Below are 26621 nucleotides of genomic sequence, written 5' to 3' on the forward strand. Positions count from 1 at the left end.
ATGCCCAAAGTATTATAAAGTCTCTTTACTGAGTTGGAGTGATATTATATTTCTATTTTTAATATTGGGAGTTTCCAAGTACCATACTCACATTTAGATGACCCAGATTAAAATAATATGATTCTTTTAAAAATGTTAACTGAGAAACCATGTCACTGCCTATGGTTGGAGGAAGTATATGGTGTGGTAAAAAGTATCATCTGGAGAAGGCCAATTGCTTGTCTCTCAAGAGACATTATCTGATAGATTTACTATGGTCTAGACTTCTATACAGAGGATGAGATGGTTGGTTGGCATCACAGACTCAATGGACACGAGTTTGAGCAAGCTTCAGGATTTAGTGATGGACAGGCTAGTCTGGTGTGCTACAGTCCATGGAGTCGCAGAGAGTCAGACACTACTGAGCAACTGAACTGAACTGAAACTTCAAAACTGTCTCTTCAGTGTCATAGTGGGTTATGTAAAAGATTGCCAGTTGACACTTAGTAAAGCACTATTACATGGAAATATATACATCAAGATGCCTATTTATTAACTTGTCATAGAAAAATCAGTTAAGTGGCCTGAACTTCCACATAAATGTAACTCATTCTTCAACTGTAGGAAAATTTCTGGGAAGTTAAACAATGACATAAACATTAATGAGCAGGGAATCAGAGCAAGAGTTAGCTGGATTATACAAATATTTAATCATATCAGATTTTTATATTTAATGACTATATCTCCACACTAGGATATGCCTACCATCACACTGGAAAAATAAGATCCTTAGGTCAGGAATTCTATCTGGACAGTGTTGGCTGGGCATCACAAAGTTTACCTTTTGACTCTTTTTCATACTACGTTCCAGGTCATCTAACCCCTATGCTCTTACAGATACTTTCTTCTTTCCGCATGTAACTAGCCAGGTTCTTCCTATTCCTTCTCCCTGTGACTATCCCTGTTGCATTTGAATGAATTGCAAGCTAAATTTAAGTTTGAAAAGTGCTTTGCATATGACTATATTCTCTTATAAAGAAATGAAGGATTTGCATCAACAGGTTTAGAATTCATACCCATTTCAACAAAGAACTAAGGCTCATTCTCAAGGATGTACTGCAAATAACTCTGATTTGTATAGATTCTTATATAGTTTATCAATATTCCTTTGGTCTTACAAGCAGTCGTTATTTACTTTATATCTTATCTTACTTGATAATTTCTTTCCCTTTTCTCTTTATTTCCATTGCCCTTATATCATTTATTCATTGTTGAGTCGTTTTTTGGACCTTGGGAAACTAATACCTGTATATCCGTTTATTTTGTTGTTTAGTCGCTAAGCCAAGTCCTACTCTTTTGTGACCCCCTGGACTGTAGCCCATCAGTCTTCTTTGTCCATGAGATTTCCCAGGCAAGAATATTGGAGTAGGTTGCCATTTCCTCCTCCAGGGATCTTCCCAACCGAAGGATCAAACCCGCGTTTCCTGTATCTCCTGCATTGGCAGGCGTATTCTTTTACCACTGAGCTACCTGGGAAGCTCTTTTTTTAAAAAAATTATCTTAAATTTCTTTTTTTTATACTTGTACTTTTTCATGTTATTAATCTGAACTCTTTGAATTACATATGTCAGGAATCCAATCGAAGAAAGCTTAAAGTAACTAAAACAAAGAATTGAAAATTTCAGTTGTTCAAGAGGAAAAGATCTATAGATCTATTGTACAACAACTTGAATATCCTTAACTTACTGAGCTGTGCTTAGAACTGGTGCAATGTATGTTTATATACTTAGATTTTTACCACAATGCAAAAACTCTTTTAATATTTTTTAAAGGAACTTATTGCCTCAGGTTACTGGGATGTCTAATAGTGGATCCAGCCTCACAGACTCCAGAGAGTCACTTAGTTGCACACTTTTGGATTTTCTCTCTTATTCACTCCATTTCTCTTGCTCCTTGCTCTGTTTCTTTCTCTCCTCCTTCTCTATTGACTATTTTTTTTTCTGTACATTGGTCTTATTTTCTTCTGTTGCACATGGACTTTTTTATGCATCTTGTAGGGAGAGAAGAGAGGCTGCAAATAACTCAAATTTTAAGTCATTTCAGCAGAGCAACCCTGTAGGAAAGGGAGAGGTTTTCTTTCCTAACATCTATATTAAAACACAATGAAAGAATTCTAGTTAGCATTGTTTTAGCTCTATGCCAGATCTTTCATGGACTATGTCTTGATGCCCACCTTAGTAGCAAGGGCCAAAGTGTGTGGTTGACAACCTCCAGAGAACTATATGAATTTAAGGAGAAACATTTCTCAAATGGGGGAGATGGGGTACTATCATCAGTGGAAGGAGAAAAATTATTCAAGACAGACAAAAATTTGTCACATGTTTTTTCTTATTGAAATAGAAGTTAATATCCCATGTTGAGATGTTCGTCCACCCTGTCCTCATCAGTGGAATACTAGCTTTTGCATATTGATTTATCAGTTCCACATCTATGCTAATGATATTAATTCCTTTATTATAATATTTGTATTATTTGCTTTCAAATATTGTAGTTGAATTTTTGTATTTGTATAATACAAATATGTTGTATTTGTATTCAAATGTCTTTGAATATTTGTATTCAAATATCTCCCCCCAATTTGTTGTTTTCTTTTTAGCTTTAGCTATCACTTTCTGCACCATAGAACTTGTATTTTTCATGACTGCAACTCCATAGAGCTTTTAAATTGTGACATCATAATTTTACTAAAAAATCTTTTCCATTCCAAAAAATTCTTTCTTCTTTTTCTCTGTTCTGACTGGGTGATTTCCACTAGCACAGCGTACAGATTGCTTCTCTTCCATATCATCCAGTCTTTTGTTTATTCCTTCTAGTTATTTTTTATTTCAGTTATTGAATTCTTCATTTTTGATTGGTTCTTTCTTACATTATCTAAGATTACATCATCTAAGATTGCATTATCTTTCTTATGTTATCTAAGATTTTAAGTTCTCACTGAGTTCCTCCTTTGTTTTCCCAGGTATTATGAACATCCTTATAGTCATTTTTTTGAACTCTTTATCAGGTAAATTGCTTATCTCCATTTCATTAGGGTTTGTCTGGTGTTTCATTTTGTTCTTCTGTTTAGAACATACTTATCTGTCTTTTCATTTGGTTTGACCAGTGGTTCTTGTTTCTATGAATTGGGTGAAACAGCGACCTCTCCTGGTCTTGAAAAAGTTTCCTTGTGGGGAAGCATCCTCTTAAGTGAACTATTTGTACTTCGGGGCTTTGGCAAGCTGGCTGTAACGTGAACATCCAGACTGGAGGCAGTGCCTGGGGAGTGCAGCACCTAAGACAATCTTAGAGGGATGGCTGGGCACTGAGGAGGTACAGACCATGAAGATTCTCCACAGTGGGAGGGGCATCAAAAATGGAGCTCCTTAGCACCTCTGACCTCTGAGAGAGCTCCAGCTTTCCTGTTTGTTTGACAGGTGACCTACGGTTACTAAATAGGTTGTCTTCTCATATAGTTTAGGTGTACTTGAAACTACTATTTGTTCAGCATGTCTCAGGGGAGCAAACCAGCCGTATCCCTCCCTGTTGGAGGTCTCTATGACTGGTGGGGTTCCCATGAAGGGTGGTTGTTCAGTCTCTAAGTCGTGTCTGACTCTTGGCAACCCCGTGGACTGCAGCATGCCAGGCTTCTCTGTTTTTCACTATTTCCTGGAGTTTTGCTCAGATTCATGTCCATTGAGTCAATGATGCTATCTAACCATTTCATCCTCTGCTGCCCCGTTCTCCTTTGCTTTCAGTCTTCCTCAGCATCAGTGTCTTTTCCGGTAAGTCAGCTCTTTGCCTCAGGTGGCCAAAGTGTTGGAGTTTTCAATGATTATTCAGGGCTGATTTCCTTTAGGATTATTGGTTTGATCTCCTTACAGACCAAGGGACTCTCAAGAGACTTCTCCAGCTTCACAATTTGAAAGCATCTATTCTTTGGTGCCGGAGTAGGCGATGGCACCCCACTCCAGTACTCTTGCCTGGAAGATCCCATGGACGGAGGAGCCTGGTAGGTTGCAGTCCATGGGGTTGCGAAGAGTCAGACACAACTGAGCGACTTCACTTTCACTTTTCACTTTCATGCATTGGAGAAGGAAATGGCAACCCACTCCAGTGTTCTTGCCTGGAGAATCCCAGGGACAGGGGAGCCTGGTGGGCTGCTGTCTTTGGAGTCGCACAGAGTCGGACACGACTGAAGCAACCTAGCAGCAGCAGCATTCTTTGGTGCGCTGCCTTCTTTATGGTCCAACTCTCACATCCATACATGACTACTGGAAAAACCATAGCTTTGACTATGCAGACCTTTGCTTTTTAATACACTGTCCAAGTTTTGTCATAGCTTTCCTTCCAAGGAGCAAGCATCTTTAATTTCATGGCTGCAGTCACTGTCAGCAGTGATTTTGGAGTCCAGGAAAATAAAATCTGCCACTGTTTCCACTTTTTCCCCTTCTGTTTGCCATGATATGATGGGACTGGATACCATGGTCTTAGTTTTTTGAATGTTGAGTTTTAAGCCAGCTTTTTCACTCTCCTCTTTTACCCTCATCATGGGTATTCCATTTTTATGTAGACTAACTCTGTGCAGTAGATGGTCAATGAATCCTCAGATCTTCAGAAGCAGTTGCTCTTTGTGTAGGTATATATTCAATGTGCCTGTAGAAGGAGATGAGCTCAGGGTCTTGCTATACATCCCATCTTTCCCTTCCCCCAGACAGGGAATATCTGTAATTGTATACTTTCCTTGGAAGAAAAGATGTCCTATGATACTTACTAATCTTACTTACTATCAGTTCAGTTCAGTTCAATTCAGTCGCTCAGTTGTGTCCAACTCTTTGCGACCCCATGAATCGCAGCACGCCAGGCCTCCCTGTCCATCACCAACTCCCAGAGTTCACTCAAACTCGCGTCCATCAGGTCAGTGATACCATCCAGCCATCTCATCCTCTGCCATCCCCTTCTCCTCCTGCCCCTAATCCCTCCCAGCATCAGAGTCTTTTCCAATGAGTCAACTCTTCACATGAGGTTGCCAAAGTACTTACTTACTATAAATACTTACTATAGATGTTACTAATTTGTAAACAAGGCTAATAGTTGGGTTTTTTTTTTTTCCTTAAGACCTAAGAAAGACCAAAAGTATAAATTCCTTGACACGAAGTCTAGGGAGGGAATGTGGAAGCAAGTTTTACGTCACAGAGGCAAATCATCTTTGTCCCTGTATAGTGAGTGATCTCTAACAGTCTTTTGCATAGGCATTCTCTGTGCCCTCTCTGAAATATAAAGCCTCAGAACCCTTTATGGCGCCATACCTCACCATACTCTCAGTAGACTCATCATCCAGATTTTCCAGGATTGCAGACCTGTCTTCATAGTGATATAAATTTATTCAGGGTACTGATTTTTCTTTCCCAACCATGGTGCATCTGCAGAGACTATCATTTATAGGCTTACAGAATACCTTTTCTGCCTTATCTCTTCTTGCGGTGTCCCATGAAACATCAGCAGCTCTGGGCACATTTTTACAAAAAATGAAGTATAACAACAGACCAAAAGAATTTACTATAGCATGCATACATACATGCATGCTCCATAACTAAGAAACAGCTCACTGATGGATTGATGGAATGGCCTTGTAATGTTCTGCTTTTGTATCAGTTGGGAAGTGAACATCTAGCAAGTTTAGGAGGCTATTCTGTGCAGAACATATCTTAAGCCAGTGGTCACTACATATTGTCCCCGGCCCTATAGCCAGTATATGTGAACCTAAGAGGGGAAAAGTCACTTTAGCAATAGGATCAAATCATTTACTATGGGAATTTTTACTCCCCATTCTTGTGAACTTTGGATTAGTAAACTCAGAGGTCCTAATGCCTCCTAGGAAGAATATTCCAAAGGGAATACAGCTAAGACTGGCCTCTGACAACTTTGGGCTCCTCATATCACTGAATCTGTAAATGAAAGAGTTATTGCCTATGACAATTGCGGGGACATGGGGAGGAGTGAAAACAAAAGTATGTAAGCTATATATTGAAGTATTTGAGGGACTTCCACAGTGGTCCAGTGGTTAAACTCCAAGCTCCCAATGCAGAGGCAGGGGTTTGATCCCCTGGTCTGGAAACTAGGATCCCACATGCTGTGCACTGCAACCAAAAGATTTTTTTTAAGAAGAAAGAAATATTTGAAAGCTATAAGTCAAATTAACAAAATTTTGATTACAGATCTTGTATTCTGTTTTTCAATGTTAATAAACATATGTTGTTTCCTCTCTGTCTCTAGTGTCTTATTATGGGTTTTTTAGGATCTCTGCTCTGGTCAAACCAAATAAGTCCCCAGGGGTAAAGTCCCTAGGCCCATGAACTCCTTGTAAACTCTGGTCTAGGCAGTATCACTTGATCACTGTCCTCTGGAACTATTAATTAACTTTATTTCTCTAACAGCAATATTTTATGGCACTTTATATTAGAGAACACAGAAAAGCTAAGACTCTGTGAAGATATTCTTTTCTTTGTACAGGTAAAAGTGAATAATAAGGGTAAACTTAACAATAAGGAAAGTAATTCTAATGTCAGATATGAGCTGCTAAGGATGTGAGTCATATGTTCAAATGCATGAGTGTTATCCTAAAACTGGGTAGCTAGTGTCTGAGGTAACAAACTGACAAGCAGTGGAGTATAAGTGTAAAGGGGGTATTGATATGTTGCAGAAAGTAAACTGACTTTGGCTTTTACTAGAGTCACACAGCTTTTGCATTAGGGTAACAGGAAAGATATTAGGAAAAGTCACATGTTCTTTTAATATTTGGGGTTTAGCACTCTGTTGCCAGGATGATTATCTGAATGATTCTCATCCTGTAGTTTGATAAACAGGTAAGAAAAATTGCTGACATAAGAAACTAAGAAAACAGGGTTCTTGTCATCTCCATTAGTTTTTCAAAAGAGATAAATTATAAACCAATCTATAAAAGGGAAAAAAATTAATTAGGTACTTGTAAAATTTTCAAGATGAAAAAAGTCTGAATAGGAGCTACCTGAATAGAAGAGATATCCAAAAATGTGAAACTGAATAAATTATTTCCAGTGTAAATGTCATCTTATGATATGGAAAGTATACAAATAAAATGAAAACTTAAATATTGGTTGGCTCTACTACTCTCTTAAGTGCTTTATAACTTTAGAATTTTGATTTTTTAATTTTTTCTCTAAACTGTAAGTAGAGTACAGAAGGTTTAGAGAGAGTTGACTTATGTGATTTTTTTTTTGGACATGGGAAGTACACGAAAAAGATCCCAAGAGAAAATGTAAAAGGGATTGAGTTTTTGAGTCTTGAAAACTGAAAGCTTAGTTTGCTGAGTTTATGTATATAAAAAGTTAATTGAAAGAGACATTGAAAATCATTTTATTGCACACAGTTTTAAAAACCAATACAGTATTGTAAAGCAAAATAAAGTAAAAAAAAATTTTTTTTTAAAGAACTGGTCTTAGTTTAGGAGAGGCAGATATTTACTTCGGTGTGGAGACAAATTTATGACAATTTTTAAACAAAATGCAGGGCTGAGGGAAATTATACCCTCTCAATATTTTTAGGTTGAGAAGGAAATTTATAGTAATGATGGTCTAGATTTTCAAAACCAAAAGATGTCATAGTCCCCTTTCAGCTTAATAATTCTATAATTTGGAACCATAGCTGCCAATATTTCCCTTATCTATAAAGATTAAATGTCTTAGAATCTATTTCTGGAAGACATTGAGTCTATATGGGTCAAGAAAGGGAATTAATCACAATAAAAGGCAAAAGGATTGGGTCTTTTCTTTTATATCTGAATATTTAATTACTTTAACAAAGAATTACAATTAACGTGTTTGAGAAAAACAATTAACAACTTTCTCTTTTGAGAAAAACCAATCTGTAAGAGAACCGAGTTTTACAACATCATCAATCAGGAGGTGCTGCTGCTGCTAAGTCACTTCAGTCGTGTCCGATTTTGTGCAACCCCATGGACGGCAGCCCACCAGGCTCCCCTGTCCCTGGGATTCTCCAGGCAAGAACACTGGAGTGGGTTGCCATTTCCTTCTCCAATGCATGAAAGTGAAAAGTGAAAGTGAAGTCACTCAGTTGTGTCTGACTCTTCACGACCTCGTGGACTGCAGCCCACCAGGCTCCTCCATCTATGGGATTTTCCAGGCAAGAGTACTAGAGTGGGGTGCCATTGCCTTCTCTGAATCAGGAGGTGGTTTGTAGATATTAAGTGACTCCTAGGTGACTAGACATCATGGCACTTCCCTGGTGGTTCAATGGTAAAGAATCCACCTGCAATGCAGGAGACACAGGTTTGATCTTTGGGTCAGGAAGATTCCCTGAAGAAGGAAATGGCAACCCACTCCAGTATTCTCACCTGTGAGATCTCATGGACAGAGAAACTTGGCAGGTTACAGTCGGTGGCATCACGAAAGAGTTGGACACGACTTAGTGAGTAAACAAGAGGTGACTAGACTTCGTATCCTGGTGTCTCCATCTAGAATTTCACACTTAAAACTGCGAGTTTCTGTATTATGATATTTGATGTATATTTTTCTTCCTTTTAGTACATCTAGGGAAATTTTAATTTTGACTTCTTCTAAGCATTCTTTTTTTCAGTACTTATTTCATGCTAAGTAAATCACTATTAGCATTATCCTATCAGGCTTCACGGTTATAGTTCTTTACCCTGTAAACTCATTTTCCTCAAATTCCAGTTCTTAAGTAGTTGAAGGTATTGGAGATCCAAAGGGCAAATAAACCTTACAACTTGATGTGTATAATTGATAAGACTTATGGAGAATGTCTTCCAAGAGACTGAGTGCCTAAAAGATACCTGAAATACAGTATTAAATGTTGTTTATGATTATAAAATTTCTGAAGAGTGGGTCCAGAAAGTCATGAAAGATAGTCTTAAACTATCTCATGAAGTGGTCCTTGTCTTTTCTCCTCTTGTCATTATATACATACTTTCTTTAATACTTCTTTCTTTTTAGTACTCCTGTTAACATAGTTTCTTTTCCTATCCCTTCACTTTTATAATCTAGTCTCTAATTTTTTTGGCTCTTGAGAACTCTTCTCAGTCTTTAGTGCATCTCACCAGTTATACAATCAGGGATATTTTAATGTTTTTTTAAACATCCAATTATATCCATTCTATCTTTGTTGACTTGTTATAAGTATATAATCTGCTATTACATATTACTATAAGATTTGCAGTCTGATTCTCCTATGTTGAAGGCTATTTATTTACATCCTGTTTTTTACATCACTGAAAATTTTAGCCAATTTTTCACAGAACCAATATTTTTGATATCTCCCCCTCTTCTTTTTTGGGCTTCCCTCAAGGCTCAGTGGGTAAAGAATATACCCACAATCCAGGAGATGTGGGTTTGATCCCTTGATCAGGATCCATGGGCTTGCAGAGTCAGACGTAACTGACCACGCACACATTCATACTGTATTCTTAAAATCAAGTCAGCTAGAGAAAGAAAATATTTTTAACTTTTTATTTTATATTAGAGCATAATTGATTAACAATGTGTTAGTTTCAGGTGTACAACAAAGTGATTCACTTATAATACATATACATGTATCTGTTTATTTTTCAAATTCTTCTCCTAATTAGGGTGTTACAACATATTGAGCAGAGTTTCCTGTGCTTATACAGTAGGTCCCTGTTGGTTACCTATATTAAGTGTGAAAGTGAAGTTGCTCAGTCATGTCCAATTCTTTGCAACCCCATGGACTGTAGCCTACCAGGCTCCTCCATCCATGGGATTTTCCAGGCAAGAGTACTGGAGTGGGTTACCATTTAGTATAGTAGCGTGCAAATGTAATAAGGAAGAGAAGATATATTTACAGCACTGTAACTTTACATCATCTGTTTATAAGATAAATCTTCTGTCTATACCCACATCTATATATCTTGTAGGATACAAAATATTGTGTATATTACACATATTACTAACACTAGACATCAAAAAAGAAAAGATAAAGTGGACAGAGACTGATACTCAATCATAACAATTTATATACTGATAATGAAGAAGCAGTAATATAATTGCCTCAAAGTAACCTAGAGTAATCAACACAATTGTTTCATGGTAGCCTTGCTGATTTGATAATGAATGAATCACTATAAAATTTTATGGTATATCACTCAGTTCAGCCACTCAGTCGTGTCCAACTCTTTGTGACCCCATGGACTGCAGCACACCAGGCTTCTCTGTCCATCACCAATTCCCAGGGCTTGCTCAAACTCATGTCCATTGAGTCAGTGATGCCATCCAACCATCTCATCTTCTGTTGTCTCCTTCACTTCCTGCCTTCAATCACTCCCACCATTGAGGTCTTTTCCAATGAGTCAGTTTTTCACATCAGGTGGCCAAAGGATTGGAGTTTCAGCTTCAACATCAGTCCTTCCAACAAATATTTAGGACTGATTTCTTTTAAGATTGACTGGTTTGATCTCCTTGCAGTTCAAAGGACCCTCAAGAATATTCTCCAATACCACAGTTCAAAAGCATCAATTCTTCAGCGCTCAGCTTTCTTTATGGTCTAGCTCTCACATCCGTACATGACTACCGGAAAAACCATAGCTTTGACTAGACAGACCTTTTTCAGCAAAGGAATGTCTCTGCTTTTTAATATGCTGTTTAGCTTGGTCATAGCTTTTCTTCCAAGGAGCAGGAGTCTTTTAATTTCATGGCCTCAAACACTATCTTCAGTGATCTGGGACCCCAGAAAAATAAAGTCTGTCACTGTTTCCATTGTTTCCCCATCTATTTGCCATGAAGTGATGGGACCAGATGACATGATCTTTGTTTTTTGAATGTTGAGTTTTAGCCAGCTTTTTCACTCTTCCTCTTTCATCAACAGGCTCTTTAGCTCTTCTTCGCTTTCTGCCATAAGGGTGGTGTCATCTGTGTATCTGAGGTTATTGATACTTCTCCCAGCAATCTTGATTCCAACTTTTGCTTTATCCAGCCCTGCGTTTCACATGATGTACTCTGCATATGTTAATAATCAGGGTGACAATATATAGCCTTGACGTACTCCTTTCCCTATTTGAAACCAGTCTGTTGTTCTATGTCCGGTTCTAACTGTTGCTTCCTGACCTGCATACAGATTTGTCAGGAGGCAGATCAGGTGGTCTGTTATTCCCATCTCTTGAAGAAGTTTCCAGTTTGCTGTGATCCACACAATCAAAGGCTTTGATGTAGTCAATGAAACAGAAGTAGATGTTTTTCAGGAACCCTGTTGCTTTTTTGATGATCCAATAGATGTTGGCAATTTGATCTCTGGTTCCTCTGCCTTTTCTAAATCCAGCTTTAACATCTGTCAATTCACAGTTCACATACTGTTGAAGTCTGGTTTGGAGAATTGTGAGCATTACTCTGCTAGCATGTGTGATGAGTGCAATTATGCAGTAGTTTGAACATTCTCTGGCATTACCTTTCTTTAGGATTGGAATGAAAACTAACCATTTCCAGTCCTGTGGCCACTGCTGAGTTTTCCAAATTTGCTGGCATATAGACTATAGCACTTTAACAGAATCATCTTCACAGATTTGAAATAGCTCAATAGGAATTCCATCACCTTCACTGACTTTGTTCATAGTGATACTTCCTAAGGCCCACTTGACTTCAGACTCCAGGATGTCTGGCTCTAGGTGAGCGATCACACCATCATGGTTATCTCGGTCATGAACATCTTTTTTGTATAGTTCTTCTGTGTATTCTTGCCATCTCTTCTTAACATCTTCTGCTTCTGTTAGGTCCATACCATTTCAGTCCTTTATTGTGCCCAGCTTTGAATGAAATGTTCCCTTGGTATCTCTAGTTTTCTTGAACAGATAACTAGTCTTTCCCATTCTACTGTTTTCCTCTATTTCTTTGCACTGATCACTGAAGAAGGCTTTCTTATCTCTCCTTCCTATTCTTTGGAACTCTGCATTCAAATGGGTATATCTTTTCTTTTCTCCTTTGCCTTTAGCTTCTCTTCTTTTTTTTTTTTAGTTTTAGTTTTTATTTTTTTAATTTTAAAATCTTTAATTCTTACAGGTGTTCCCAAACATGAGCCCCCTCCCACCTCCCTCCCCATAACATCTCTCTGGGTCATCCCCATGCACCAGCCCCAAGCATGCTGTATCCTGCGTCAGACATAGACTGGCGATTCAATTCTTACATGATAGTATACATGTTAGAATGCCATTCTCCCAAATCATCCCACCCTCTCCCTCTCCCTCTGAGTCCAAAAGTCCATTATACACATCTGTGTCTTTTTTCCTGTCTTGCGTACAGGGTCGTCATTGCCATCTTTCTAAATTCCATATATATGTGTTAGTATACTGTATTGGTGTTTTTCTTTCTGGCTTACTTCACTCTGTATAATCGGCTCCAGTTTCATCCATCTCATCAGAACTGATTCAAATGAATTCTTTTTAACGGCTGAGTAAAACTCCATTGTGTATGTGTACCACAGCTTTCTTATCCATTCATCTGCTGATGGACATCTAGGTTGTTTCCATGTCCTGGCTATTATAAACAGTGCTGTGATGAACATTGGGGTACATGTGTCTCTTTCAATTCTGATTTCCTCGTTCTCAGCTATTTGTAATGCCTCCTCAGACAACCATTTTGTCTTTTTGCATTTCTTTTTCTTGAGGATGGTCTTGATCACTGCCTCCTGAACAATGTCATGAACCTCCATCCATAATTCTTCAGGCACTTTGTGTATTAGATCTAGTCCCTTTAATTTATTTGTCACTTTCATTGTATAGTCATAAGTGATTTGATTTAGGTCATACCTGAATGGCCTATTGGTTTTCCCTACTTTCTTCAATTTAAGTCTGAATTTGGCAATAAGTAGTTCATGATCTGAGCCACATCAGCTCCTGGTCTTGATTTTGTTGGCTGTATAGAGCTTCTCCATCTTCGGCTGCAAAGAATATAATCAATCTGATTTCGGTATTGACCGTCTGGTGATGTCCATGTGTAGAGTCATCTCTTGTGTTATTAGAGGAGGGTGTTTGCTATGACCAGTGCATTTTCTTGGCAAAACTGTGTTACCCTTTTCCCTGCTTTATTTTGTATCCAAGGCCAGAATATATACTCTTGGAACACTGGAATGGATAGCCTTTCCCTTCTCCAGGGGATCTTCCTAACTCAGGGATAGAATCCAGGTCTTCTGCATTGCAGGTGGATTCTTTCCTGCTGAGCCACAGGGAAGCCCAGGAATACTGGAGTGGGTATCCTGTCCCTTCTGCAGTGGATCTTCCTGATCCAGGAATCAAACCAGGGTCTCCTGCATTGCAGGTGGATTCTTTACCAACTGACCTATCAGGGAAGCCCTTTATGGTATACAGCATCACAATAATATTTATAACTTAGCATTGGAAACATTGTTAGAGTTTTTAAAACACACTTACTTGTGATCACAGACTGATAGGTAGTGTCTCCAATTACTATATAGTAAAGTAATTTTAGAAACCCAAGTTATGAAAGATTAAGGAAACTAGCACACTGTTTTAATCACCTTATGTCTATATAAGGACAGGCTATCCACTTCAATATAAGTTTTGCACAATGTTCTATGGGTATATTTTTGTATATTTATGGAAAAATCCACATGTAAATGGACTCACAAAATCCAAATTCATATTGTTCAAGGGACAACTTTACTTGTTATTCAGAGTTTTAGCAAACAATTATTTTTGATTGTAAATTTTCAGTGAATGGGACTGAGGAAGGCAGATGCAGTTCTTAACTTTGTAGAACTTGCAGCCTAGGTGGGAAGGAGAAATTGAACAAACAATTACATATCTGTTAATACTGTTAGAATACAGTGTGCTTTGAGAGCAAATCAATTAAACTTATACAAGATAATTTCTAAGAAAATGTAAATATTAATATTTTTCTTATTTGTGAAATATATTTTCTGATAGAAAAGTCTGCTACTCCCTGTATGTCAATAGTGTTTTATTTTCTTATTCACTCTCATTATGTCTCATGTACTGAGTGCTATGAGGGCAAGTGAAATAAAGTAAGCATAATATTTCCTGAATACTTACTATCACCTAACTTCCCTTGTAGCTCAGTCGGTAAGGAATCTGTCTGCAATTTGGGAGACGTGGGTTCGATCCCTAGGTGGGGAAGATCCCCTGGAGAAGGAAATGGCAACCCACTCCAGTATCCTTGCTTGAAAAATCTCATGGACAGAGGAGCCTGGTGGGCTGCAGTCCATGGGGTCACAAAGAGTCGGGTATGACTGAGCGACTAACACTTCCTCACTTACTATCACCTTATGTCTCGATGCATTAGTTATTCTACTAATTGCAGTTCCATACGTAAATAAACTGAAGCTCTAAGAATTTAAGCAACTTGTCCAAGATAAAGCTATCAATGGATGAACTTTAGTATAAATCTTGAAATCTAAATCCAAAACCCATATTCCCTTCACTAAGTTATGTTGTATCTCTAGAATTAATAATCACATGATACTGGGATAAGGGCTTATACAGAGATTTATACAAAATGGTTTCCACTACATAGTGCATTTCATAGCTTTAAGATTTTCAGATCATATGCTAAGAACCCTAAGACAATGTTTCTCAAATTACCTGTGTTAAAGGATAAGATTTTTCCCTTTATTTCTAGTTCTTCATGGACTATTACTTTTATAAAGTACAAAACTTGGCATCACTGTATATCAAATTGCTAGAGAAGCTTTTATTTTTTTTTTCAGGTGGAGGAAGAAAATGTTTAATTTCAAATAGCTTTTAAATTGAAAAATACATTTTTAGTTAAGTGAACTTCGTGGGGAACTTCATGGGGAACCCTTCAGCAATGTTTTTCTACCAATTGCTTCTTATTGTATACATTTTCTTTTTTTTTTTTCTTGTTTCTTTTTTTTTATAATTCTATTTTTTTTACTTTACAATACTGTATTAGTTTTGCCATACATTGACATGAATCCACCACAGGTGTACCTGAGTTCCCAATCCTGAACCCCCCTCCCACCACCTTCCCCATATCATCTCTCTGGGTCATCCCAGCGCACCGGCCCCAAGCATCCTGTATCCTGTATCAAACCTAGACTAGCGATTCGTTTCTTACATGATAGTATACATGTTTCAATGCCATTCTCCCAAATCGTCCCACCCTCTCCCTCTCCCACAGAGTCCAAAAGTCTGTTCTTTACACCTGTGTCTCTTTTGCTGTCTCACATACAGGGTTATCATTATCATATATAATTAATTCCATATATATGTGTTAGTATACTGTATTGGTGTTTTTCTTTCTGGCTTACTTCACTCTGTATAATCGGCTCCAGTTTCATCCACTTCATTAAAACTGATTCAAATGTATTCTTTTTAATGGCTGAGTAATACTCCATAGTGTATATGAACCACAGCTTTCTTATCCATTCGTCTGCTGATGGACATCTAAGTTGCTTCCATGTCCTGGCTATTATAAACAGAGCTGCGATGAACATTGGGGTACACATGTCTCCTTCAATTCTGGTTTCCTCGGTGTGTATGCCCAGCAGTGGGATTGCTGGGTCATAAGGCAGTTCTATTTGTAGTTTTTTAAAGGAAACTCCACACTGTTTTCCATTGTGGCTGTACTAGTTTGCATTCCCACCAACAGTGTAAGAGGGTTCCCTTTTAGAGAAGTTTTTAAATACTGACTCACAGACTTTCTACCTGGTATGATACAAATTGGTAACAGACAGTTCATGGACCTGCACCTCTCTGGACCACTTTTTAGGGAGTACAAATATGAATAAGCCAAAATCCCTGCCTTCAAGAAGCTTAGAGTCTACTTGGTAAGATGGAATTATTATCAGTTCACTATAATACAGGGACAATAAAATAAAAGCTACTAATAGTAAGCCAAAACTGTGTAAATATGGTAAACCTTTAAATAATATTGAAGGTGAATGTGTTCCCATGGGTGGGGCCAGATGAAAGTTTGTAGGCTTGAGAGAGATGGCAGTAGTGATTAGTTCATTGTAACTAGGATTGGATCATATTGGTTTTGAACCCAAATTCAAAGGGTTGAGGTTGAATTCCTTATACTAAGGCTGAACATCTTATATCTCATGAGTAAAACAGGGCATCAATCCTGGGAGGAAGCAGAGGGTATTAAATGCAGAAAAAATAAGGTGCTAAGAATAGCCCCATATGATGGCCATCAGTTTTCCTGTGTAAAGACATTTTAAGGTCACGAGCATATTAGGTCAGTTCTAATACTAATGTAGAAATAAGCTTTCATAACTGTAATCCCTTTCCTTCTAATTTATTATTAACATAATTATCATGATTTACACTTTTTCTATTGTCCTCCTTCAGGTAGTAATGCTAACAAAGCTAATGGATGGAGCAAATCAGTCTGTGGTGGCAGAGTTTGTGCTCCTGGGACTTACCAACTCCTGGGAGATCCAGCTACTTCTCTTTGTGTTCTCATCCACATTTTATGTGGCAAGCATGATGGGAAATTCTCTCATTATTCTCACTGTGACTTGTGACCCTCATTTACACTCTCCCATGTACTTTCTGTTGGCCAACCTCTCCTTCATTGACCTGGGAGTTTCTTCTGTCACTTCTCCCAAGATGATTTATGACCTTTTCAGAAAGCATAAAGTCATCTCCTTTAGAGGCTGCATTGCTCAGATCTTCTTCATCCACATCGTTGGTGGTGTGGAGATGATGCTGCTCATAGCCATGGCCTTTGACAGATATGTTGCAATATGTAAGCCTCTCCATTATCTGACCATCATGAACCCTAGAATGTGCATCTCCTTTTTAGTGGCTGCCTGGATAATAGGCTTTACCCACTCCATGGTTCAACTGCCTTTTGTGGTAAACTTACCCTTCTGTGGCCCTAATGTGTTGGACAGCTTTTACTGTGACCTTCCTCGGTTGATCAAACTTGCCTGCATAGACACGTACCAACTAGAGTTCATGGTCATGGCCAACAGTGGGTTCATCTCTATTGGCTCCATCTTCATTCTGATCATTTCCTACGTTGTCATCATTCTCACTGTTCAGAAACACTCTTCAGGTAGTTCATCTAAGGCTCTGTCCACACTTTCAGCTCACATCACTGCAGTAGCTCTGTTCTTTGGTCCTTTGATTTTTATCTATACATGGCCATTTCCTTCCACACACCTGGATAAGTTTTTGGCCATCTTTTATGCAGTTCTCACTCCTTTCCTGAATCCAGTCATTTATACATTCAGGAATCAAGAAATGAAAGTGGCAATGATGAGAGTATGCAGACAGTTAGTGAGTCATAGAAAGATCTCTTTATTGATGCCTGTATTGTAAGGCCCTTGTTAATTAATGATGTTCAGTGCTGATGATCAAACTCAGAGGAAAACTTTTCTTTATCCTACTTTGGTTTCATTATGCACACTGATAGCAAGTCCACTTTGTCTTTCACTTAGGAGGTAGCAAAATTCACTTCTGAAAAGAGAAAAGGAATTACATATGAAGCATTTATATTCAAATATTATAGTAATCTGAGCCTCAGATCCTAAGGAATAATGTTTATGTGTAGTAACTATTAGAAATACAAAACATGGAACACTTTTTTTTTTTTAATTTTAAAATCTTTAATTCTTACATGCATTCCCAAACATGAACCCCCCTCCCACCTCCCTCCCCATAACATCTTTCTGGGTCATCCCCATGCACCAGCCCCAAGCATGCTGCATCCTGCGTCAGACATAGACTGGCGATTCAATTCACATGATAGTATACATGTTAGAATGTCATTCTCCCAAATCATCCCACCCTCTCCCTCTCCCTCTGAGTCCAAAAGTCCGTTATACACATCTGTGTCTCTTTCCCTGTCTTGCATACAGGGTCGTCATTGCCATCTTCCTAAATTCCATATATATGTGTTAGTATACTGTATTGGTGTTTTTCTTTCTGGCTTACTTCACTCTGTATAATCGGCTCCAGTTTCATCCATCTCATCAGAACTGATTCAAATGAATTCTTTTTAACGGCTGAGTAATACTCCATTGTGTATATGTACCACAGCTTTCTTAGGAACACTTTTTTAAGGCTCTAAGAACAGGGAGAACCTGTCTGACTCCTTCTAACAAAGCATGCCTCATGGTCAGGAATTCCTAGCACCCAATAGGAGACGTGCTAAGTGAGGACTAAACTAAGTCTTCCTATTGGATACTGCAGCTTGCCCACATTCTACCCTTCCTTTGGCTCTCTGCCAGGGTTGTGCAAAGACGGCAGAATCTTCAAGAGCAAACACACAGTATCTTTGAGAACAACCATGTATGAGGTCACGTATCTCTCAGTAGAAACCAAAGGAACTGTTCTTGGAATACAAAGAGCTGAGAAACACGAGGATTTTCTCTGTGATTAGAATTATGCTGCTCAAACCCCATTACATTTTCATGCCTCTTTTCTTCCTATGTCTTCCTCTTTAATTTTCTTCAGCCACTTATGGTCTCTGGGCTAGGAAAAACTTTTCCCCCTTTCCTCTCCTCTCTCTTTTTCTTCCCCTCCCACTATTCCTCTTCCTTTCCCCACTTCCCAGAATTTGCTGCTCTTTTCCCTTTGAACGTCCCTTACTGTTTCCCCTTTAAAATTGCCCTCTTGTAATTATTATAAATTACCTCCTCAATCAGTTTCATGTTTTGAAAGACTGATTGTTTTGGTCCTGGGAGCTGAGCCCTGGAAAGTGAGTGAAAGGAGAATAACTAAATGGCAAGGGTAGGGCTCACTTACAGAAGTTTCTTTCATATCTTCAACTGACCCACAGTAAGGAACACTGTAGATGCTGTAATACATACCACACTCCATCTCCATAAGGAAATTAAAAGAACTTAAAGTTTTACATAATTGTATTTATTTTTTGAAAAATAGTGTTTTCTTCTCTTTCATCTTTTTTCAACTTCTGTTTACAGTCAATTTTTTGAGTAACAGAATCTATGCTAAGAAAATTAAACAATAGATGGATAGTAATATTTACCACTTCTAGTTCAAAGCAGAATGAACACTCTGAGATAAATGTGTTATGTCATTGTGATGGTGAATGTAAAACTCCAGTCTTGATGTAATATGATATTCGGTACTACAGCATTTCTAAGTTTTTTTTAAATAAGTCCATCAAAGCTAAGCTGTGAAAACTTTGTCAGAATTTTAACACGTGATTATTTTGCTTCCAACTCATTACTTGAAATTTTATATATATATATATACATACATATATATATATATATATCCTCTTATAAAGGCTTTGGTTATTATACAAAATGAGACAAGCAACTGGATTTTGAACTAGGGAACAACAGGCTTACATTTTCAATGTAAGCTGAAAATGGATCATTCTGGCTGCTTCATGCTTCAGAGCTTCAAGGATACAGTCAGGGAAATTATTAGAAGCCATTGCAATAATTATAGCAAGAGATGATGCTGACTTAGATCAGAGTGATAAAGGTAGAGATAGTGAGACATGGTACAGTCTCGATAGATTGACATGATGCGTAATGAAATGTCCAGCACTATAGATATCCTTGACCATTTGGAAACTGTGAAATAGTGCACCTCATTACAGAATTTTCATATAAAAATAAACAAAACCCCAAATCTACAAAATTATGAAAGTTACTAATAGGGTAAATACACACTTAGTCACTAACTTTTAAAAAGACTCCAGAATAAAGAGGCATTTGAAGCTTTAAAAAGGAGTCTGAGGGAAATAAAGTGAAGTGATCCCTTACACAATAGCTCAATAGCACAAACAGTGACACAGGATTAACATATTATCAAGGCCCAGCCCAAGTTTTTGGTATATGATATATATCATGAAAAACATATTAGCCACATATACTACAATAAAGTGCTTCCCTGGTGGCTCAACTGGTAAAGAATGCGGGAGACCTGGGTTTGATCCCTGGGTTGGGAAGATCCCCTGGAGAAGGAAAAGGCTACCCACTCCAGTACTCTGGCCTGGAGAATCCCATGGACTCTATAGAAGAACATGGGGTCACAAAGAGTCGGACACGACTGAGCAACTTTCACTTTCACTACAATAAATGGTAAATGGTACAAGGAAGTCATTCTCTTTATGTGTTTTATGCATTTGTTCCATGGAGACATCTAGAGCTATGGTAAAATTGGGTATATTTAACTGGAGACCCCAGAAGTAAACATTGAAATATTATAGCCAAGTGTCAGTTGTACCTCTTAAGTTTACTCTGCATCTCTAAGGAGTTAGCCTCTATTTATAGGTATAGAGCCAGGGTGAATTAAAACTGAAGAATATTTACCTCTGGAAGTAAAGAGCTAATAACTGTCACTACTATACTAGAACAATTTTTCTGTAACTGAAATCTGATAATTATCTGAAACCTAGGCAAAAGGAAATTGCAAACATTCTTCCCACTTCCACCAAAGCCAATAGGTAAAGAATTCCTATACATATTCAAAGTTTCATAGGACTGAGTGAGGAGAGAGAAAGCATTTAAAATAGTATTCAAATGACTCCATGAAAGATAGAATTAAAATTACATAAAGAACCATGACATTTCATGAAGACTTTCAAAATGCTCCAAACTAAAATATAAGAGAAAGCTATCAGCAGATGAATGGGTAAGAAAGCTGTGGTACATATACACAATGGAGTATTACACAGCCATTAAAAAATACATTTGAATCAGTTCTAATGAGGTGGATGAAACTGGAGCCAATTATACAGAGTGAAGTAAGCCAGAAAGAAAAACACCAGTACAGTATACTAACACATATATATGGAATTTAGAAAGATGGTAACGATAACCCTATATGCGAGACAGCAAAAGAGACACAGATGTATAGAACAGTCTTTTGGACTCTGTGGGAGAGGAGAGGGTGGGATGATTTGGGAGAATGGCATTGAAATATGTATAATATCATATATGAAATGAATCGCCAGTCCAGGCAATGCATGATACTGGATGCTTGAGGCTGGTGCACTGGGACGACCCAGAGGGATGGTACAGGGAGGGAGGAGGGAGGGGGGTTCAGGATGGGGAACACATGTATACCTGTGGCGGATTCATGTCGATGTATGGCAAAACAAATACAATATTGTAAAGTAATGTCTCCAATTAAAATAAATAAATTTATATTTTTAAAAAATAAAATAAATAAAGAGAAAGCACACTGGGCTTTCAATAAATGAAATGATGTAAGCAAAGGAAGGACTGATGCTGAAGCTGAAACTCCAATACTTTGGCCACCTGATGCAAAGAGCTGATTGTTTTGAAAAGACCCTGAAAGATTGAAGGTGAGAGGAGAAGGAGATGACAGAAGATGAGATGATTGGATGACATCACTGACTCAATGGACATGAGTTTGGGTAAACTCCAGGAGTTGGTGATGGGCAGGGAGGCCTGGCATGCTGCAGTTCATGGGGTCACAAAGAATCGGACATGATTGAGCGACTGAACTGAAATGAACTGAATGAGTAGAGGCCAGAAATGCTGCTAAACATCCTATAATGCACAGGATAACAGTATAGCCCACCCCCCAGAACAAAGACTTATTCAGCCCTGTATATGCCAAATTTGAGAAAATATAAATTCTAAATTAAATTCTTCATAAAATTCTAAGTTTCAAAAGTCTGAGTGTTTTATACTATTCTGTTCTCCCAGGACACTTGCTCTTTGAAAGACACACTATGACAAACCTAGACAGCATATTAAAAAGCAGAGGCATTACTTTGCCAACAAAGGTCCATCTAGTCAAGGGTATGGTTTTTCCAGTAATCATGTATAGATGTGAGAGTTGAACCATAAAGAAACTGAGTGCTGAAGAATTGATGCTTTTGAACTGCGGTGTTGGAGAAGACCCTTGAGAGTCCCTTGAACTGCAAAGAGATCAAATTAGTCAATGCTAAACGAAATTAGCTCTGAATATTCATTGGAAGGACTGATGCTGAAGCTGAAGCTCCAATACTTTGGCCACCTGATGCAAAGAACTAACTCATTGGAAAAGACCATGATGCTGGGGAAGATTGAAGGCAGGAGGAGAAGATGACAGATGAGATGGTTGGATGGTATCACTGATTCTATGCACACGAGTTTGAGCAAGTTCTGGGAGTTGGTGATGGACAGGGAAGCCTGGTATGCTGCAGTCCATGGGGTCATAATGAGCTGGAGACAACTGAGCGACTGAACTGAACTGAACTGAACTGATTCTCCCAGGTGTGTGTATATATATACACATCACATCTTTATCCATTCATCTGTTGATGGACACTTAGGTTGCTTTCATGTCTTATCTACTGTAAATACTGATGATATAAACTTTAGGGTGCGTGTATCCTTTTGAATTATGTTTTTCTCCAGATATATGTCTAGGAGTGGGACTGGAGGATCATATGGTAACTCTATGTTTAGTTTCTCAAAGAATCTCCTTACTGTTCTCCATAGTGGCTGTTCCCATTTACAGTCCAATCAACACTAGGAGGCTTTCTTTTTCTCCACACTCTCTTCAGCATTTATCATTTGTAGATTTTTTGATGTTGGCCATTCTGACCACTGTGAGGTAATACCTCATTGTAGTTTTGATTTGCACTTCTCTAATAATTAGCTTTGTGAATATCTTTTCATATGACTTTTGGTCATCTGTATATCTCCTTTGGATAAATGTCTTTTGAGATCTGCTCATTTTTTTAATTGAATTGTTGATATTGAGTTCTATACATTGTTTTATATTTTGAAGATTAATTCCTTATCATTTTCATTGTTTACAAATACGTTCACTCATTTTATAGGCTGTTTTGTTGTTTGTGTTTTTTTTTTATGGTCCCCTTTGCTATGCAGAAGCTTTTAAGTTTTACTAGGTCCCATTTGTTATTTTTGCTTTTATTTCCATTACTCTAGTAGACAAATTCAAAAGGATATTTCTTCAATTTATGTCAAAGTGTTCTGTTTTCCTTTAGGAGTTTTATACTATCTGATCTTACATTTAGGTCTTTAATCCATTTTTAATTTATTTTTGTGAATGATGTTAGAGAATGTTCTGATTTCATCTTTTCCATGTAGCTGTCCAGTTTCCCCAGCACCACCTATTGAAGAGATTGTTTTTCCTCCATTGTATAGTCTTGCCTCTTTTGTTGTAGATTAATTGACCGTAAGTGTGTAGGTTTATTTCTGGACTTTCTATCCTATTCCATTGATCTTTATTTCTGACTTTGTGCCAGTACCACACTGTATTGATTACTGTAGCTTTCTAGTACAGTCAGAAGTGAAGGAGTCTGAGTCTTCTAGCTCTGCTTTGCTTTCTCAGGATTGCTTGGTTATTTGGGATCCTTTGTGTTTCCATACAAGGAAACACACAAAAAAATTATTTCCATATAAAATTCTTTAATTCTATGAAAAATGCTATTGGTACTTTGATAGAAATTTCATTAATTCTGTAGATTGCCTTGGGTAGTATTGTCATTTTGACAACATTGGCTCCTCCAATGTAAGAACATGGTATATCTCTCCATCTGTTTATGTAATCTCTGATTTCTTTTATCAGTATCATAGTTTTCAGAGTACAGACTTTTTGCCTCCTTAGGTAGGTTTATTCCTAGGTAACTTTTTTCTTTTCAGTGTGATGGTAAATGAGATTGTTTCCTTAATTTCTTTTTCTGATCTTCCATTATTAGTGTATAGAAATACAACTGATTTCTGTATATTAATTTTGTATCCTGCAACTTTACCAAATTCATTGATGAGCTCTAGTACTTTTCTGGTAGCATATTTTGGATTTTTTATATATAATATCTTGCCATGTGCAAGCAGTGACAATTGTACTTCTTTTCCAATTTTGATTCCTTGTTTTTCTTTTTCTTCCCTGATTGCTGTGGCTAGGATTACCAAAACTATGTTGAATAAAAGTGGTGAGAGTGGATATTCTTGGGTTGTTCTTGATCTCAGAGGAAGTGTTTTCGGCTTTTCACTGTTGAGTGTGATGTTAGCTGTAGATTTGTAGTGTGCTGTGCTGTGCTGTGCTGTGCTTAGTCACTCAGTCGTGTCTGACTCTTTGCAACCCCATGGACTGTAGCCCACCAGGCTCCTCTGCCCATGGGGATTCTCCAGGCAAGAATACTGAAGTGGGTTGCCTTGCCCTCCTCCAGGGGATCTTTCCAACCCAGAGATCAAATGCAGATCTCCCTCATGCAGATGGATTCTTTATCATCTGAGCCACCAGGGAAGCCCAAGAATACTGGAGTGGGTAGCCTATCCCTTCTCCAGGGGATCTTCCCAACCCAGGAATTGAACCGGGGTCTCCTGCATTGCAGGTGGTTCTTTACCTGCTAAGCTACCAGAGAAGCCCATGGCCTTTATTATGTTTAGGTAAGTTCTCTCCTACCCACTTTCTGGAGAGTTTTTATCTTAAGTGAGTGTTGAATTTTATCAAAGGCTTTTCCTATGTCTCTTGATCATATAGTTTTTATTCTTCAATTTGTTAATGTAGTGTATCACACTGATTGATTTGCAGATATTGAAGAATGGTTGCATCCCTAAAATAAATCCTTCTTGACCATGGTGTATGATCTTTAATGTGTTATGGATTTGGTTTGCTAGCATTTTACTCAGGATTTTTGTGTCTATATTCATCAGTGATATGACCTGTAATTTTCTTTTTTTGTATTATCTTTATCTGGTTTTGGTATCATGGTGTTTGTGGCTTCACAGAATTAGTTTGGAAATGTTCCTTATGCTGCAGCTTTTGGATAGTTTCAGGAAGATAGGTATTAACTCTTCTTTAAATGTTTCATTGGGGACACAGAAGGAGGAAAATAACAAATTGCTTCTGTAGCTTATCACAGACTTATAGGCCATCCTAGAGTATAGCATGTCATTATCAGAAGTGGTGCTCCAACTATCAGGGTAACTCTATCTCTGCAGGCCATTCCACAAATCAAGTTAGTTGCTTATAACTGATAGTACATATAAATGAAATGAGTTCCATATGTATACGGGCCCCTTATTATACTTGATTTTCTATCTTCCCCTAGTAAGATGCAATGTTGTGCAGATATCATCGAAAGGATAAGGCATTCTGTAAATCTTTAAAAGACTAGGCTGATAAACATGTTGAAGGTGTATTGTTCAGAGTTTGATCAGAGTAGAATCACATGAGTGACTTACAATAGGGAGTTCTTAAAGGCATTAGACTTTATGCAATGGTGGAGACCATTAAGCAGTATAAGTTCATGGCCATTTAACCTCATGCTGATCCTGAAGCCTGAAGAACCTCTGGAAGGGAAGGAGACAGGAAATGAAGATCAAGATAAACTAGAACCATCTCTGTCTCTCATTGCTTCCAATTTTGATGATGCAGGTGACCTGCTGAGTAAGCTGATGATCTTCATCATAAACATGCTCCTGGCCAGGACTTGGAAGAACTGAGGTGGAAATCCAGTAAGGGCTAGAGGAGCTACAGGCCCAAGTTGTTGTCCCACACCAGCAAGGTGAGCCAGCCCCATGCACGATCTGTAACAGTACTTTACCTTTCATGGCCTTCAGAACAAAAATGGCTACTACTTCACTTCCTTCTTCCAAATCCCAAACTTTCCTTGTGGTGAACCCTTATGTGGGAGCATACATGGAAGGAAATTCTGGAAACATAGTTCTGGTTTAGCTGAATTGACACAGTATGAAGCCATGATAGCAGACTACTAATGCAAATTCATCGTGAAATATGTATCTATTCTTCCTAGGATAAATCACTGCCTCTTCCATGATAAAAGAGGTCCAATGTAATCAATGTATCGCCAAGTATCTGCTATTTTCCCCAGGAAATGATGCTAATTGGTTTCCTCCATTGGCAGGCTGGGATTCTGTTATGAGCGTACCCAGATCAGCTTTGTTAAGGGGAAGTCTGTGGTATTCAGCACTTGCACAGCTTCCATCCCTGTTACCACGGCTGCTTTGCACATGTGCAACTGATCAAGTCTTGGAATGGCTAAGGGCAGGAGCTGACTGAAATTCACCAAATGGCTGTCTAGTCCATTTAGATTACCAGCCAGGATTACCAGGACTAGCAACAACAGAGAGGCATTACTGCCCCTAAAGCTGAGGGGCAATGGGAGGTACAGGACCATAACTCAGAGAAAGAGCCACAGCAACAGGAGGCCACCAGTGATAGAGCTTTGGTGGAGAAATGCAGTAATTGCCAAAAAAAAAAAAAAAAACCCTCAGAAGGAAGGAAGGTAAGGGACTTATTATCATATCACTTTATTCTCCTCCACCTTCCTGCAATAGCTTCCAATAGCTTCACCTAAGCAGAAACCAGAGGGCAAGAGCCTTTGGTTGACCCATCCACAAAGTTCAGTTTTACAGAGCATAGTGGACACAATGAAAATTATACATAAGAAGGTAATTAAAGAATTACCATCAAAACAGTTTAACATTGTCTTATTAATGGATATTTGAGTTTGTCCAAAATTTGCTTCACAAGGTGCTAACAAATATTTTCACATGTGTTATACAAGTGCGCAAGTGCTTCCAGGGTCTACAAAATGAGATGTGGCATTTCTAGGATATACTGTCAATACAGTTTTATTTTTCAT

At 38.1% G+C, this 26621-nt stretch overlaps 1 protein-coding gene across 1 annotated transcript; it reads left to right on the forward strand.

Annotated features, from left to right (window-relative positions):
- Positions 1 to 16393: 16393 nt before the first annotated feature.
- LOC101109184 (olfactory receptor 4F3/4F16/4F29-like) lies at positions 16394 to 17365 on the forward strand. The gene has a single exon (XM_004010963.3). It carries the CDS (start codon positions 16394 to 16396, stop codon positions 17363 to 17365), a length of 972 nt encoding a protein of 323 aa, XP_004011012.3.
- Positions 17366 to 26621: the final 9256 nt, after the last annotated feature.

Source organism: Ovis aries, chromosome 7 (genome assembly GCF_016772045.2).
Source record: "Ovis aries strain OAR_USU_Benz2616 breed Rambouillet chromosome 7, ARS-UI_Ramb_v3.0, whole genome shotgun sequence".
Classification (NCBI taxonomy): Eukaryota; Metazoa; Chordata; class Mammalia; order Artiodactyla; family Bovidae; genus Ovis; species Ovis aries.

What these genes read in the sequence shown, in the direction of transcription:
- LOC101109184 (XM_004010963.3), top strand. Translation starts at nt 16,394, where the DNA reads ATGCTAACAAAGCTAATGGATGGAGCAAATCAGTCTGTGGTGGCAGAG.